The following is a 17,411-nucleotide window of genomic DNA, read 5'->3' as shown; positions in this document are numbered from 1 at the left end:
AGAGACACAGATGATCCAAAAGGACATGAAAGAAGATTTCCTGAATGGAAAACCTGCAAATTAAGCCATCAACCTTCCAACTTCCTAATGCGTCTCTAAAACTGGCTAATATAGTTGGCAGACTTGCCAAGGAACACATTTTCTGTAACAGGTAGAAGCAAAAGCAAGTGGTATTAAAAAAAATATCACACCCTACAATGAGGAAGTGTTTTCACAGCAGGTAACGTTCAGTTCACCTGTACTGGATTGTCTCTGATGTTGTAGAGGCTCGCAGTTTGGTCATCAGGATTCGCACGATGTTGAAGAGGAAAATAAAATTGATCTGTGGAGAAATCAAACACATCACGCTCAGTTTGGTTTTGAAAGTAAGCATAGTACTGATTATGTAGGAAATTTTATCTGACGGTTGGTATCTGAACTTTTTTCTGACTGGGTATATGATGTATGGTGGGTAAATACTGGAACAACTGTCTGTATATTTTGTGATAGTTTCATCCTTGATGTTTTTCTTTTTTTAATGATATGGACTAATCTCATCTGAAATAAATAAAGGTACTGTAAATCAATGTGAACCTCTTTATGAAGGCTTTACAGTGCGTGTCAGTGTCAGAGAAAGGTTATTTTGTTTTCATCTGCTCCTCATTGATGTGCTCCTCATATTGCTTAACCCCTTTCACCTTTCGTTTTCCTTTAAATGGCTTTTAAAATGATCTTATACCTCATTTTCTGACATTATTGACTACTGCTCACTGAGGTTCAAGGTTTCTTCATTAGCACTCAGGGCATACTTGTTGTGCAGTAGATAGAGTCAGAACTACAGAAGTGTTGCATTAATATAGATTGAAAAGACCTCAAAGGTAATAAAGTAAAAAAACCAAACACATTAAAACATTACATTTAAAAATTAGTCAGGGAAGGTGAACCAAAGGAATGTGAGTTGTTCTTTGCAAAGCAAACACAGGACTCACCTATAAGATTATAAGGCATTTTTTTGGTGAATTTATGTTTTGCATAGATGGGGAAAACACAAGGATGATCCAGTAAAAGCCAGTGCAGTGACAGAGAATAGGTCCCACATGCAAATCATGTTTCCTTCAAAACATACAGTATGTGTTGTTGCAATTCACTTGTGTTTCGGCATACTGCTCAAACTGCCAACTCTGGGGCTGACAAATGGCCATTTGAGGCTGGCTCCAAGAGCAAGTCGGTCCCCATAGACTTGTGTATTAAAATGCCCAACTTTACTGCAGAAATAAACATGTTTACAGCCTGGCTTTGCCTGCTAGGCTTCACCTCAGTTAATTGGGGTCACTCAACTGGACCACATGACTGTATTTCTGTCAAGATCAGTAGAGTCAAAATATGATTGCTATTCCATCTGCGGTAATTTATATCCAGCTGTGTTGCATGGATCACGTTCCACAAACATGTGTGGAAGGCCTAAGGCAGGGACAGCGGTGGTACAGAGCAGGCAACAATGACGTCGATGAGACTGATGTAGTCAGGCATGGTGTGAAGAGGAGGGACCTGATAGAACATGGGTTGCAAAGCTTCTTGCAGAAGCAGCAACAGCCATATGCATGCTAAAGAAGCTTAAATATCTCGATTAATATGAGATTTACCAAAAGGATGTGGAGAAGGGTATTAGATGTGCCAGCTGCTTAATGAGGCCCATTCCCAGTTTGTAGTACCATAATCAGTTATCTGTCCAATAATATGGCAGTTATGATCACAAGTCTGTACCTGTGTCATTACCTGTGCAGTTTATGAATACAGCTCTGCTAATGCTAACATCTCATCCAAGCAAGGTCTGAAGTTGAAGCTTTAAAATGTGCAGACACCAGCGTGACACGACATGCTGGCTACATCAACTTTTTATATGTGGAGAGTTTGTGGACTTTAGGCCAGTTTTCAATTCCTGATTAAATATTGCAGTTTGTTACGTTTTACATTTAAAAGTTATACACAAACACTTAGTGCCATTGAAAGAATGGTAGCTGGGCAGGGCAGTGCATTAACACAGATTAATATGTCCAGTTGCAAATGTATTTGCATATACTTGTTGAGGTCATGTACTTTGGTACATTTTTTGATGCACCTTCACTAGTACTTTCTTTTTAGCTACTGAATATCAAGCACTGATGATGACAAAGTGCTTCTAGAAGAAAACCAAATATTTTGAAGTCCCCATCTAAGTGAATGGGTAAAGGGGCATATGTTTAGCTTTAAAGATCACCGGGCTGTTGTAAGGATGTGAATTGTTGGACCCAAATGCAGAATGCAGGTGACAAAAAAATTTAATAAAAGATGAGTTTTAAAAGCTGAGGAGAAGTTCATGACAATAATGTCCAAAATGGAGTTTATTATATAACCACGAGTGGCATCGAATAACCCAAGACTGCACACAAAGCTGCACAAACTAACCCTTGAACAGTAAAACAGTCAGCACTAAGCACTGAAAACTCACATAATAAAACAGGAACTAAAGTGTAAAATTACTAGAATGATAATGAAAACAGAACATGAATCAAACCTCACCCTCACAATAATCAGAAACTTAGAGGGCTAGAAAAGCAATAAAACTAAATCCTGTACAAACCCAAACACAGAAATATTAAAGAATCCAAAGCTTAACTCAAGAAAACACTCGGATTATGAGATGAAAGTAAAGAATCACCAATAAGAGCCAATAAAAAGCGTTTCAGAAGTTTGGCGTCTTTGCACCAAAACAAGGTTTAAAAAGCTTTTTCCCTCCTGAAAAACATACTATGCACGGGCACAGGTCAACGGCCGCCTTTGGCAGATGAGACTTCGCCCAGATTCCCAGATTTCCTTCTTATTTAATTTCTCCTTATCATCCATCCATCCATCCATCCATCCATCCATCCATCCATCCATCCATCCACTTCTGCTTATCCACTTCAAGATCATGTGGGAAGCTGGAGTCTTGTTGGGTGATGTAGATCTTTGTCATTAACACATGATACGGCTACATAATGTACCCACTAACTACATACTAATTAAACTCCATCCATCACAGCTGTGAAATACTAAACGTTAAAACACACTGACAGTTATTTTTTTAGATTTCAATCACTTTTAGCTGATGATAGTTTTAGTGTTTCAATATGCGGCTTCTGCTGCTTTTACACACAAGTAAAATGATTTCTTCTTCCACCCTTTATGGCAGCAAGATGGAGATGACTCAAAATAAACAGAGTGTGCGTGTTGATGGTGTTGAAGTACACGTCAGTCAGCGTTAACAGCTTCTGTACGACAAGGAGCTCTATGTCGATAAGGCACTAAGCTATTTAAGGCTTTAGTTAAACAGGAGGCTTTACTGGCACAGAGAGAAATCTAACATAATGCCTACATTTTCCTTTAATCTTGCTTAAAAAATGTTCATTGTGTATCTAAAGTGCTTCTTGAGATTATTTTTCCACCGTGTGACGAATGACAAAATCAATAGCTTGTGAAATAAGTGTGAAATATGTCACGTGGGAGTAAAAATAGACATAGGAATACTTTCCAGGGCCGGTTTGACCTGACCTTGGCTCGAACAGATGTATGGCAGCCTCTCAGGGACCCTGCACTCTATTGCTCTAACTAAGCTCATGCAATTTTTAATAACATCCCAGATTCCTTCATTAAGGCAGGACATTACTTTATAGCTGATATTAAGAGCCGCTAGTGACGATGCCTGGAGAGTTCACCGACGCAACACCCTCAGAGAACAGACCACGAATTTCCTGGTGACCACATGATGACCCTGTCGGATTAAGTGCTGGGCACAGAGATAAAAGCCTGCAAGAACATGCCATTGTAAGCAAGACCGGAGAAATTTCGGAGAAACTAGCAGAGAGATATTAGAGCAGACAGATATGTGCTCCAGGGGCGAGCAAAGCAGGAGCGAATGCAGTAAAGAGGCTCTTGAAGAGATGATGTTTCCTTTTTTTCAAAGAAGAGAGGATAAGGGTGTGCTGTTTTGGATGTTGGGTGGGGAGGTCACTCGACCAGTCGAGAGCCAGCAGGGACAAAAAAGTCAAAACTGAGCAAAGACATGATCAAATAGTGACAGTGTGTGAAGACGTGGACTGTAGAGGGGGAGGAAGTAATCTGATCCTTCAGTTAAACAAGACCTATTCTGCTTCTCCTAATATTATCTCATATATATCCTGTTCGAGTGGACTTTCATATCCAACAGGGCCAAAATGTTAAGTTTCAAATAAGGAGGTTTGAGAATGGACAACTCATCTCTGTGAGCTCATAGCTCAGGTTTCAGAATACTTGAAACCAAAAATGGGCAAAAAACGACCCAAACCATCTCAGTCCGGCTTGCAGCATCCTACAAGGAACGCTAAACAATCCCACTGCCCAAAAACAACCCAGTAAAGGCAACATGATGTTTAAAACCTGTACTTCTATTTAACTTGACTCTAGCTCATATGTGTTACGTTTTGTCTTTAAACGCTACACTCTCAAGAGTTATAGATGTTGAAAAATGATTTAACCTTTAAAACATCTGCATTTGTACATAAGGTTTGATAACTTTTACTTCATTCAGTGGTGCAAATATTTAAGTGAACTGTTGTTTTTTAATTAGTAAATGTTCAGTCTACTAAACGCTTATTGTAAAGCTCTATCATGTCTTCCAAAGACAGTGTTGGGAAGGTTACTTTTAAAATGTATTCCACTACAGATTACAGAATACATGCCTCAAAATGTATTCTGTAATGTATTCTGTTACGTTACTCAATGAGAGTAACGTATTCTGAATACTTTGTATTACTTAATATATTATCATGCTTTTTACAACTACATGAATGTGATTTATTACTATTACTGAAGGTTATTCGCCATACCAATACCAACTAGATTTTAAATCTTAATATAATATGAGTAACAGTAGGTGGACATTAGGTAAGGCTGCACTTTTTGCAGCGATCTCGTATAGAAAACTATTCGGCGCGTATATAAAACAGGTCTGTGGCTCCGAACCGTAGTAAAGGGACCTCTGGCTAATACGTCGGGTTCCGTGTTGGGCTCGTAGCCAAAGACTAGCTTTACTTTGTCAACTTTGGGTCAACTTTGCCAGCGAGAGACAGAGAGAGGCGTTGAAAGGCTGCTGCAATGGAATTATTGTTTCGGAGGAAAACACGAACACAGTGTACAGTCGAGTCTTAATAGCTTACTTACAACTGGGCTCGTCAGGCACTCTTTTTGGCTGCAGTGGTTATTATTATATTTACATGCTTGTCTGCCCGCCCCAACAAAGTTTTGCTTCAGAGGGGCAGCCAATCAGAAGAAAGCTGGCTTGATTCAGGATTGGAATGAGTGCAGATTTTGTTCGAACATTCGAGGCATACATTAAGTGCAAAGGGTACACTGATCCTCTCCTAGAAATCTGGAGCTCTGCTCAAGCCTCCAGCAACATTTACATGCCTGTCGACCTGGGACCTCCCCCGTTATTCATGTCCAGATAATCCCAAGTAAGGGAATTTCATTCCATCACTCAGAGTACTAGATACTTCAGAGATTAACTTGGCCAGTCAAAACTCCCTCTCTCTTCTTCTACAGAAGTACCGATAACCAGTTTGAGCTGGATCTGTCTTTTGAATCCGATCTCTATTCTAATACTTTGTATATTCAAATGACATCAATACATGCAGATGAAAAACAATGCATTTATATTATGACATATCTGTAAAGGTGATTGTGGTAGAGTAAAAGTGCAACATGTTCCTCTGTGTAAAGTTACAAAATAGAAAAAGCGTACTCCTCTGATTCTTACATTTAAGCACAGCACTGGATGGATTCTACTTATTTACATTGCACCAGGGGACTGAGGACAGTATTTTGGATGCTCGGGCAGGAGAGGGTTAGTCCAGACGAGAGCTGAGCAAAGCTCACACGAGTGCCGAGCTATTCTGTAAAATCTAGAGGACCTTTCACATGAGCCCCGCCGAAGGGCTCAGAATCACAAGGGACTGCTGGCAGGGCGAGGGCGAGTCACAAAAACATATATCCGAATGCTGAAGGAGAAGTCTTTCTTGGAGCTGACATACAGTTTAGAATGAAGATTAATCTCAACTGTGATTTGACGGCAAACTGGATGCAGATGAGAGATATTTTCAGTTCAAGTGACAAGACAGATTTACAATAGCTGATTCGTGATGAAAGGCACCCACCCCAGGGGGTGGAAATGGCCTAGTGTAAGAGATAATTCCTTCAAGACTGAACATATATTTGGACTTTATTCATGTTTTTATGCCCGAAGTCCAAAATGAGTCCCAGAGGTTGTCAAGTCGCAGAGATTTAAACGTTAATCTTGATAGAACTAGCATCGGGTCGGCTCATTTATCATTGAAATATGTGTTAAACTTTCCAACTTTTCATGCCTGTCAGGCATTTTAAAGACATAATGAGGACTAATTGTTCCTGCAAATTATGTCGAGCAGGTTCTGAAGCACATGCTACTACTGAAGGGCAAAAAAAGAGACTCTTACCACTAAAACCAGAATCATGGGACCTTGATAGATGTAGTCGGTGTACACGCCAGCTCGCTTCCCAAACCAGCACCTGAAATGTCAGCAAAAGCAATCAGTCATGGTTTGTTCTAACGGGCAGGTCCATTTATATTGTCACTCATCTCCTCCCCTTCGGTATGTGTTGGCATTAACTTCCCAATGTGTGCTCAAGGGGTTTAAACATGTGTTTTCCAGTCAGTGATTCACCCAAAATATGAGTTATAGCCAGATTATTTTAGCCAGAGGTGGGAAATACTCTCAGGACTTTAACCCTTCAAAACAAGTAACATTTAAGGGCTTCTGCCTTAATATAAATGAAAACATCTGCCAGCCTCGTGAGAACAGAAGAAAGGATCTTATGTAATTTTCTTGAAATGAATCGAGAAGGAATAAGGCAGCTGGTGGCAGCTGGCCCCTGCAGTTTACATCAAATCGTACTCAAACAGGATTAAACCGAGCATTTGTTGGGGACTATTTTTATCTGTGTAATAATACAAACAGCACTCTTCCACTACCTGTGCCACACCCTTGTTTGTACAGTCTCTACTCTTAATATACTGATATTCATGCGTAAACAAATATATATATAGTAAGTCTGTGTTCATTGATGAATTACAAAAAATGCTCCTTGAGCACAAACTGACTCATTAAAAATAAAAGAACCACAGAATGACTCTGTTTCGATAATTAACCCTCTGATGTCTCAGTTCTCACTGATAATGAGTTTTAAATAAAAGTTCAGCAAATTTGTTGCATTCAAGAAAGGAAAAGCACAATATTACACAAAAATAAAAAACTGTATCCCCCACCCCGCCCCTACCACGAAAAATCCTATGTCTCTATCTGAGGGGTTAGGGGTTGTGTTTCATCATCGGCAAAGATTTAGGCCTAAGAGTTAAATCAATGATAATCTTTTTCTGGAGGATTTCAATCAGTTTGTAGTGGAATGGATTAACTTAGCGTCTTGCTGTATTTCTTTTGAATTTTGTGTGTTTGCTCTCCATCATCTCTGCAGCCGCCTGTTTGTATTTGTTCCCTTTCTCCTCGTACCGTCGACATGGTTTTGTATCTGTGTATATCATTGGCCTTCATTTGATTTGTTGTTGATTTGTTGTTTTCTTTTCACGGAGCAGTTTCATTCGTTCACGTGTCATATTTTGCTTTGTGTTGTCGGGGTTTGTTTAGCTGATTGCTGCCTCGTGTATCTGTGAGGTTTGCGTTCCCTCGTTCAGCTGTCAGGTCTTTGTTTGCAGCCTGGGTTTTTTTTTTGTTGTCATTTTTTTGGTTGTTGCTTTCCTCATGCTTTGCTTATTTGGATCGTGTGTTTTGTTGCTCAGCTGAGCCCTGTACTGTATGACGCAGGTTGATATACTGAAGATATCTTCAAACTGTGCAGGTTAGTCTCAACTTAACAACTGCAAAGCAGTCTAAGCGCTCACACAATGGCATTTATCAACTATAAGACCACAAGTCAAAAACTAAAAGAAGGAAAGAAAAGCTTGCAAAATGACTTTTAAAGGCTTAGAGTTAGACTTGAATTACAATGATGACTTCCATTAAATTCATGTGTTGCTGGATCTTTTCATGGAGTATAATAGATAGTATAACTTTAGCCTTCTTCTTCTGTAATTCTTGTGGTGAAAGGGTTGGTTCTTAAATTGTATAGTACTTTTGAGTATTCAAAGTGCTTTATACAACATGTCTCATTCACGCTAGCGCTTCTTTTCTACAGCTAAGTGCTGTTTATCTAATACTCACACTCCGATGAATGCATCAAGGCCAGTCCTGGGTTCTCTGCAAGGATACTTGCAGACTAGATTGAACCACTAAACTGCTGATTGGCAGATCAGGAAGCTGGTTGCTCCTGAGGTGTTCAACAAGTGAATTAGACCTAGCTAAAAGGTCACAGATATCCAGTTCTCTGATTCAAGCGTTCTTTTATAGCCTTCTATAGTCTTCTATATATGCTTGTCAGAGAAATCCAAAAGGTTTAAAATATCTCCATGCAAAATGCTTTGTAGTATCTTCTCTGAGTAGTGAGTAGTTATGCAGCATGATGCTGTAACCTAGTAAGAAGTGAACAAGCTCTGTAACCCTGAAAACTTCTGGTTAAGGTTAGAGTGAACTGTATCTTTAGCCTTTAGTTCTCTGTTTCAGTTTGTGTTTTTTACATTAGTTTTCTGTTTAAAGCAATCTTGTAGAGTTTTTTGTAACCTTTCTAGTCTTGGATCATTCTGTGTCAAGTTTATGTGTGCTTCTGTGTGAAAACACTTCCTGCTTTATTTTGGTAGTCTCTTGACCTCTGTCTTTTCGTTACCATTGATTAGCTTCACCTGTTTCTTGGTCCCCAGCTGTTTCCACTCCTCATTAGCGCACAGCGCGTTCCTCTGTGTGTATATGTATCTCGTCTTTCATTTAGACCTTGTTGCGTTGTAATGTGCTGTGCTGCCTGGATGTTATTACTTTGTATCTTGGACTTTGTTTTGCTTCTGTTTTGGATTCACGTTGGAGTTTTTATCATCCAAATAAACAGCTTGTCTTTCGTTTCATCAAGAGTGCCTCTGAAATCTGCGTTCATTCTTCACAGTCAGTTTCAAGACATCAGCTAGACCGGAGATGTCAACAACCTTCAGCCTAACTGCATCATTTACTGGGAAGTGCTAAGTAACACTAATATGGTGCCAAGCAAGCTAACGAGGTCCTTGGAAACCAAATATCACTTCTGAGGGAAACACTGCTTTCTGTAAAACATAGAAATGGTGTGAATATTTGACTGTTCAATCACACCCACAGTCTTGCACTGGTCAGTGGGATAAAACTTTATTCAGTTTAAATGAGCTGTGTAAATGAGCTGTCTGTGCAGTCTTAATGTTTCGATAGGCAACTCACTGTCAGGAAAATCTCATTAATGCACTTGCGTATACTTTTTACTTGTCTTTGTGTATGTTTCCCTCTGCAGACACTTTCTCTGCTGCTGATGGGAGCTGGAACCAAATTTCTTGAATGTGTCATCAGACTTGGCCATTAAAGCTGATTCTGATGCATTCACTGCTCTAGCGATTTCTATTTTTCTGGCAGCAGGATGGTTTGTGTGGGGGGACTGAATCAAAATAAACTACAGCGTATGCTCGTGGTAATGAAGGAATATGTCACTCACAGTTTTTAATAGTTTCTGGACCACAGCAGAGCTCAGAAGCACAGGGGAGTCAGATTTAGGACTTTGGAGAATCTGGTTTTGGCCTTTTAATTGCATTTGATGACAATTAGAGAAATCTAGCGTATCAACCGACTTTTCCAATTATTCAGCGCCCGTTTCTAAATTGCCGAATCAATTTTCACCTCACTAATAGGTGTGAAAAGAGAGCAAGCACTCCCAATGAAATGCTGGCAGGGCTAGAGTGTAATTAAGAATATTGTACAATGCAAATGTGATTACGGCTGATTATTAATAGACATTCATCTCCCTAATGTAACGCTTTGCCCTTGTCCTTTTATTACCCGGATAGAATAAAAAGTTCCTTGTTGAATATCTTGAAAAGAGGCTTACTTCTCATTGTCGTAGTAGAGCTTCCCGATGGCCCATGCCACGATTATCGGGAATGGTATACCTGTAAGGCAAAAAAACACAAAATGACAGGTGGTTCTTTCATCTTTCTCTGCTATTCAAATCACAAAATATCACTCCAGGGATTTCATGCTGGAATATGAAATCCTTTTCTTTTTTTTTTAAAGCACAGCACCAGTGACTGCCAAGCTCTGTCAGGAGCAATTGTTGTCTGTGTGCCGTGATCCACAGATGCAAGCCAAGACTTGTCACCATCTGAATGTTTCTTTGTGAATGAATAAAAAGCTGGACTCTGGCTGACGATAATGCGGCGTGATCTCGTGATTTACTAACTTATAGAAGCTTAATAAAGCAGAAAAAAACAGCCATCACTCACTTTTAAATGATACTAACAGGAGCATCAAGACCCTACGAGCCAACGAGTCACACATTTAAGTCAAATCTCTGGAATATTTCCACGCTGCGGGAAATTTACTGTCATCAGCAGGAAATTCTCCCCTCACAGCTCCAGATTACTTGATAAATTACATTTTTCTTGCTGTTTTCTCCTCTTGTCCACCTAACTTGTGGAAAGCAATAATGTGTTCCTGAAGCCAGTGATCCAACATATAGTAAAGCACAGAAAATCTGACCTTATTTATTTTGATGAAATGTGCTGCGGTCTCTCCTTCACACCGAGCCTTCACATCATCCCCGGAGGGAAATGTAATCCAGCTAGACAATACACCTAATCTCAACAACTCAAAGTTTAGTTTGACAGTGTGAAACAGGCTGTCAGTGAACTCCACACCAAGGCATTTTCCAGCTGCCGCACAAAATCCTGGGATCTCCATCAAGTCAACTGCCTCCTGCTGTTTGATAAAATAGCATCTGATGTTCAGGTACTTCTTTTGAGATGAAACTCACAGCTCTGAAATTCATAGTTGGACTCTGAGATATCTCTTTGATAATCTTAAGGTTTTAGTCACACGGGCCTACAGGCTGGTCAGCGACTCCCCGGCAACTACAGCTTTTTTTCTAGTGACCGGCAGGTTGGCAGGGAGTTTCGATATATTTGTAGGCCTGTGTGACTGGGCCTACACACTCCCATTAGTCAAAGTGAATCTAACCCTTCAGCATTTAGTGTCCTTAGCTTGACATTTTGGGAATTCTTTCTGAGAGATTAGTAGGAAAATTAAACCTACTTTCTTGACTTTAAGTTTTAAATTAGGACCAGAAGAGGTTAGTTTAATGCTGGAAAAACAACTTTACTGTTGCCTCACAGCAACAAGGTCCTGGGTTTGAATCTACAATTTGTCCAAGGCCTTTGTGTGTAGGGTACTCTATCATCCGCCCACAGTTCAGACATGCAGTTATTGTGGATAGGTTAATTGGTGATTCTAACTGAATGGTTGTGTCTTTCTGTGTGTTAGCTCTGACAGTGGAAGAATAAGCTAGATGAACCTTTAGAGGTTATATAGGCTGATAAATCTGGGTCAAACCAAGCTAGCCACCATCTTTTATCTGTATTGTTATGATGTTGGTGTAGCCCAGTTAGAAAAAAAGAGCAGTAGAAAGTAATTTTTGGGTGTATGATGTAAACGATTTAGTCATTTCTTTTTTTTTTGGTTAAAGGAAGATGTGGACAAATCAGATGATTTGTTATTGTGTAACTTGGCCAATCAGCAATGAGCTCCCAGCGACCATTGCTGTTGACCTTTATCACATGACTTTCCATAGTTGCCTTTTCATTCCTGTTGATACAATGCCATGTGCTTGGCAAACTAATGTTACCGAAGCCGAATCGCTAGGAGTTGCAACGGAGTCTGTTGCAGTTTTTTTGGTTGTTCCGAATTTCACCCTGTTTAACGTCAGGTTTTTTGTTATCTGGTCAAAGGATGACTCGACAGACAAACGCAGTCTGAAGCAAGCCTCCATCGAGGAGCAGTGATTCCACAGTTCCAGTTAACTGGAACCCAAAAGTGAACAGGATTTGCTGAGGTTTTACTGAAGCCAGAGCTTCGTTCCCATTGAAGCTTCAGATACCTGCAGGACTGCAAACTTTCTTCCTTCACCGGCGTGTGGTAGGACAACAGTTAAACAAACTGAGCGGCCCCAACCATCCATCAGTTATCCAACATTATTCATTCATACATTTGACTCAGAGAAAGCTGTATGCGCGCACTTTTATTTAGTTTGTTATTTTGGGGGGAACTATTTTGTATTTGATTTTACTGTTTCAAGTACATTTATTTGCAGCTGCTGTGTGTCAAATATAACAATTTGTGCACTGTTTACCCTGGTGTGGTCCTTCCTTATTGATGTTTATACCTTGGGCTCCTGCCAACCCTAGATTATCTGATACTGGCCTAGTGGGAATTTGGTTATTCTTGCTAATAAACCATAAGTAGGGTTACATCAGGTTTCTTTCAGTCATTTGCTGTTTTATTTTGAACTGCTACAATTTTGTTAGTTACATTTGTATTAAGCCTTCCTATCACTTCATTAAGAAGTGTTTCATGTTCCACATAATCAGATTTATCTAAACTGCTGTTATTAAACCAATAGGTTCGCTTTTTGAAAAAAATCCCCTGCATCTTTCTCAAAGTATGCATGAGAGTGGCTTCAATCCAGTACTGATGTACTGCTAATAAAACGCCACTTGATGGTGCATGAATTTATTAGTTTTTTTAGAGTTTCATCATATTTGCATCCTGCCGTGCGTCAGCTGGTGTCAGATATTTGGTTGTTTTTCTCTTGCTTTGTCTGTTTATACATATTTTAATATGCCTGAACTCATAAAAAAGCTGTTTTCATATTTTTGTGTGCGTCAGAGGACTGGAGTATGACACTGAGCCTGCAATGCAGCCCTTTAAAACTGGATTTTACACTACTATCACCTTTTAAGCCATTTACAAGCTGCTGCACCGTCCTTATTTATTGTAACTTGTTTTTAGTCAGTGATGATTAGGCTTAGTTTGGTAAGTAGATAAGATTTGTTAAAAAGCTCTTAGATTTGTCATTAAGTGGTTATCTGAGCAAAGAAAAAAAGACTCTTAATGGTCCAAAAATCTACTGAACTGATCTGGCAACTATGAGCCAATCTCATCAGAGGCTCTGCAAGAGAATTTTGGTAAATGTTTCCCATTTTCCCCAAAATGTCCTTGTTAAATATTAACTGATAACTGTAGTGTTTTTTTAATGCAGATAATTCAAGATAAAAGCAGTAAGGCTGCTTACACCAGCCGATGCAGATGAACATCCACTTGCGGAGCTTGTCGGTGGAGTAGGTGAGGACGATGGCGGTGTGGAGGTAGCAGCCCTCTCCAAACATCCAAAAGAAGTTGGTGGAGTGGAAATAGTTGAAGGAGGCGGTCACAAGGCGACACCATATCTGCAAAATAAAAACAATTATCTGCATTTAAGCAGACTTAAATGTGTAGTTACTGAATTAAATTCAGCCAAGACAAACTGATAATACTACTGCTGCTAAAAAACTGCCATATCCACAAGCTTTTATCCATGGCTTCGTACTTGCTCTTGTTCTAGTCTTACTTCCACCTGACAAATTAAAGGGAAAAATGTAAATATTTCTACATTCTGAGAACAATTTAAACGAATCAAGCTTAAACTTATTATGGAAGACATACTTTTATACCTTAATGCATTAATTTGTTTCTTTTTTGTTATGTCAAATAAATAATTTAATTCAGTAAACAAAAATATTTCAATCTAACTATAACATATAGACTTTATATCCATTATTTACATGGTCGAGCCTGGTTCTGCCAGAGGCTTCTTCCTGTTAAAAGGGAGTTTTTCCTTCCTAGTGTCACCAAGTGCTTGTTCACAGGGTCGTTTGATTGTTGTTGGTGGGGTTTTCTCTCTAATATCGTAGGATCTTTACCCTACAATATAACAGGTGACTGTTGTAGTGCTTGTTGTTGGTGATGTATCAGTGAGATTGGACTCAACTGAATTGAATAAAAAGAGTAAAAACAACATTTTCCTACACAGGCTGACACACAGAGGTCTACTGGCATTTGTTAGGAACTAGTTTCACACCTGGATTAATACATATGTTCTTCTTCCATCAGCAGGACTGTTTATGGGATTAAGTCAAACTAAGCTACAGAGTTCTGGCGCTGAAGGAACAGTTCACCCAGTAAATATATTTGGCTCATCAGTGTGTTTTGTTTTTAAGGCATTAAAAATACTGTTAAACATCTCCTTTACTTTAAAACCAAAGTTTAGGTTTTTTTTGTATTAAAGCTCACATAAATGGGCTCATACCACGTTGCTCTCGTGCACCTCGGGGCTCATGGTCATTTGGACGATGAACCAGGTGGCGTTCCTCAGGATGAAGGCGGTTATGAGGTTCCAGTGGATGATGTTTCTCAGGCAGCGGATGCTCCTGTGAGAACAGAAGGAGGGAAAACTCAACTGCTGATGCTGCTTTTCCAACATTTCTCTTGTTGTTAGGTCACGAGCTTAATTTAATTCTGAGAGGAAAGATAAAAAAAAATATATGTAGTTTAAAAGCAAACGTGAGCAAAGCTGGCAGGAAATATCTGATTTAATTATCTCCTCCTGCTGAGTTTGAGTCTATTTTTGACAGTTACAGTGTAACTCCAACATTACAAATTATAATATCGGAAACACAGAAAATGAAGCTGATAGATAAGAATAACAAGCTGATGTAGCCTCAAAAGGAACATTTCCCATCAATCCTTACTTATATAATAAGAAGTAAGACTTAATTCCCGCTCTACTCTTTTGTTTGTGTAATGCCCTGAAAGCCTGATGTTTTTTTCTTTTTTTAAATGCGGTAAATAAATTCACCTGGGGATACAATTAAAATCTCCCCAAGTGCCTCAGAGCGAGCGCTTGAAAATAGAAACATACGACCGCACGTACTGAGCAAACCATCCTCGCTCGCTGCAGTGACGGCCGCGTTAGCTGTCACCAGCTGACGGCATTATCAGCTGGCGAAGGCCGCTTCCTCTTCTGCCGAGCACGAGTGACGTGATTTATTTTTCAGCATGCATTAATTCTTAATAGGTGTCACTTTCACTGGCTTTGTGCTGACTGAGCAGATGCATGAGCAGCATTTTCCAGCAGCATTGTATTTACTTATTTATTATATTGCACATTGTACAAATTGTATCATGTTTTTTATTTCTCTCCGAAGACACTCTACCCCATTAGTAACATAGCAGGCTTCAAAAAGCTCCAACACTGTTTGGATTAATTACAATGTCATTTTAAATAAGGTTTTAAAAGCAGCCTTGAGATGATAAAAATCAAATAACTTTGTGTTTTTTAAATCCCGTTGCTCCACAAATGAGAAGATAATTTCCCCACATCATGTTATAATGTTGCCACCACGCCAGGAGCACAGCAAGCACCTCACTGCCCTCGGCATACTGCCTGTGGGGGCAGTGTGGCCTGATGGGACCTAATTAAGAGAATGGCTACATGCTTCTGCAAACAAGTCTTTGTTAAAGGCGCAGTAAATTTGTTTTTCTTTTCTTCTAATCTCACAATGACACTTTCTTTTAAAAATGTTATTATTTTATATTACGATCATACTTGAACTGGGTTTTCATTCATGTGATACTGAACATACAGAAGGTCCAGAATCATACGACAACTGCAGACACAAATTTGTAGCTTTGCATCTGTACACCACCACAATAGATTTTAAATCAAACAACCAAGATGTGATTCAAGTTCTGTTTAGAAATTACTGCCATTTTTATACACAGTCCCATATTTTAGACAGTAATTGATCAGTCGGCTGATAAGCAGCTACATGTCTGAGTCTTGTTCCCGTTGTTATTTTGTAAGAAATTAAGCAGATGAATGAGCTCGAGTTGATTCCAAGTCTTGAACCAAGTAACTCTTAGTATGAAGGACAAAAAGGTTTGAAGTTAAGGAGCCATCATTAGCCTGAGATAACAAAATAAACCTATTAGAGACAGAGCAGAAACCTTAGGACCTGCCAAATCAACAAGCCTGGTGCATTCTTAAAAATGAGGAATGCACTGGTCAGCAACACCAAAAGGCCCGAAAGGCCACAGATGACACCGGAAGTGCATTTAGACAGAACTATCTGACTGAACATCTAATCAAGTCCAAAATATGGGGGAAGTAGATATATCATTGTTAAAGACTACAATCAAGAGACACCTTCATGAATGTAAATACAGAGGTTTCAGAACAAGGTGCAAACCACCGGTTACACTGAAGATCAGGAAGGTCAGATTAGACTTTGAGGGAAAACATCTAGAAGAGCCTGAACAGTTCTAGAAAAATAAATATAAAAAAAAATCAGTGGATAAATGAAAACAAGGTGAAGAATGATGGGAAAAAAATGAGGAGGTGTTTCTGGACTTTTAGGTTCTCCTTCATTAAGACTTCTTTGTTCTTAGCTTGATTATTACATTTATATGTATATTTTAGCTCGTTTGATCTCTCAGTGTTTCCCTCCGTTCATTCAGTTTACTCGCATTCAGCTTTACTTTGCTAATCACATTCTCCCATGTATTGTCTCTGGTTTTACCTCCTGTCTGTTGTTTACCTTGATCATATTCAGCTGTGTTTAGTTTCCCTCCTGTTTCATGTGTATTTATAGCCTGTGTTTTTAGTTGTGTCACGCTGTGTTTCAGCCCTGTGAAGTTCCTAGGGTGTTCCCCGCTGGTTTCTTCTGTGTTTTTGGACGTCGGCCACAGTAAAGATTCACTTTTTGTTTTCTTCTAGTCTGACTCTGCAGTTTGCATTTCCATGCATTTCACGACACGAGGAGAGAAACAGTTCCTAATCTGAAGCACACCACATCATGGAGGGCATCGTATGGGCGTGCACGGCTGCCAGCAGAACTGGGTCACTAGTATTTATTGATGATATGACTGCTGGTAGAAGCAGTGGGATGAATTGTGAAGTATACAGGGCTGTACTCTCTGCTTAGATCAGACAACCCTTCAGTGTGCAAATGGATAATGATCCAAAGCAAACTGCAAAAGCAACCCAAGAATTTCGCAAGGAAAAGAAATGGGACATTCTTCAACGGACACATCAGTTACCTGATCTCAGCCAATCAGAGCAGAAGACACAGAGGGACGAGAACCCACAAACAAGCAGCAACTGAAGGTAGCTGCAGGCAAAGCATCTCAAGGCAGGAAACAGCATTTTATCACAGGCTGGACTTCAGACAGTCAGACACTGCAAAGGATTCACATTCAAGAATTTAAAACACACCTTATATTTAAAATGATGTTAGTTTGTCCAATTGATTTTGAGTATCTCAATATAAAAAGCCAGTGACAGTGCTACTAATA

The 17,411-nt window shown here is 39.5% G+C and overlaps 1 protein-coding gene across 1 annotated transcript in view; it reads right to left on the bottom strand.

Annotated features, from left to right (window-relative positions):
- Positions 1-17,411, bottom strand: part of LOC134633629 (corticotropin-releasing factor receptor 1-like) — a 93,046-nt gene that overhangs the window by 10,330 nt on the left and 65,305 nt on the right. Inside the window, exons 7-11 of the mRNA XM_063482512.1 lie at positions 14,365-14,485; positions 13,312-13,465; positions 10,075-10,135; positions 6,507-6,579; positions 237-322 (exon numbers count right to left, since the gene is read on the bottom strand). Coding sequence (XP_063338582.1) covers positions 237-322; positions 6,507-6,579; positions 10,075-10,135; positions 13,312-13,465; positions 14,365-14,485 — 495 coding nt within the window. The remainder of the gene's footprint in view (positions 1-236; positions 323-6,506; positions 6,580-10,074; positions 10,136-13,311; positions 13,466-14,364; positions 14,486-17,411) is intronic.

This window comes from Pelmatolapia mariae, linkage group LG8 (assembly GCF_036321145.2).
Source record: "Pelmatolapia mariae isolate MD_Pm_ZW linkage group LG8, Pm_UMD_F_2, whole genome shotgun sequence".
In the NCBI taxonomy this organism is placed as follows: Eukaryota; Metazoa; Chordata; class Actinopteri; order Cichliformes; family Cichlidae; genus Pelmatolapia; species Pelmatolapia mariae.
Note: the sequence above shows the minus strand (reverse complement) of the source record. Positions and strands in the feature narration are given on the sequence as shown.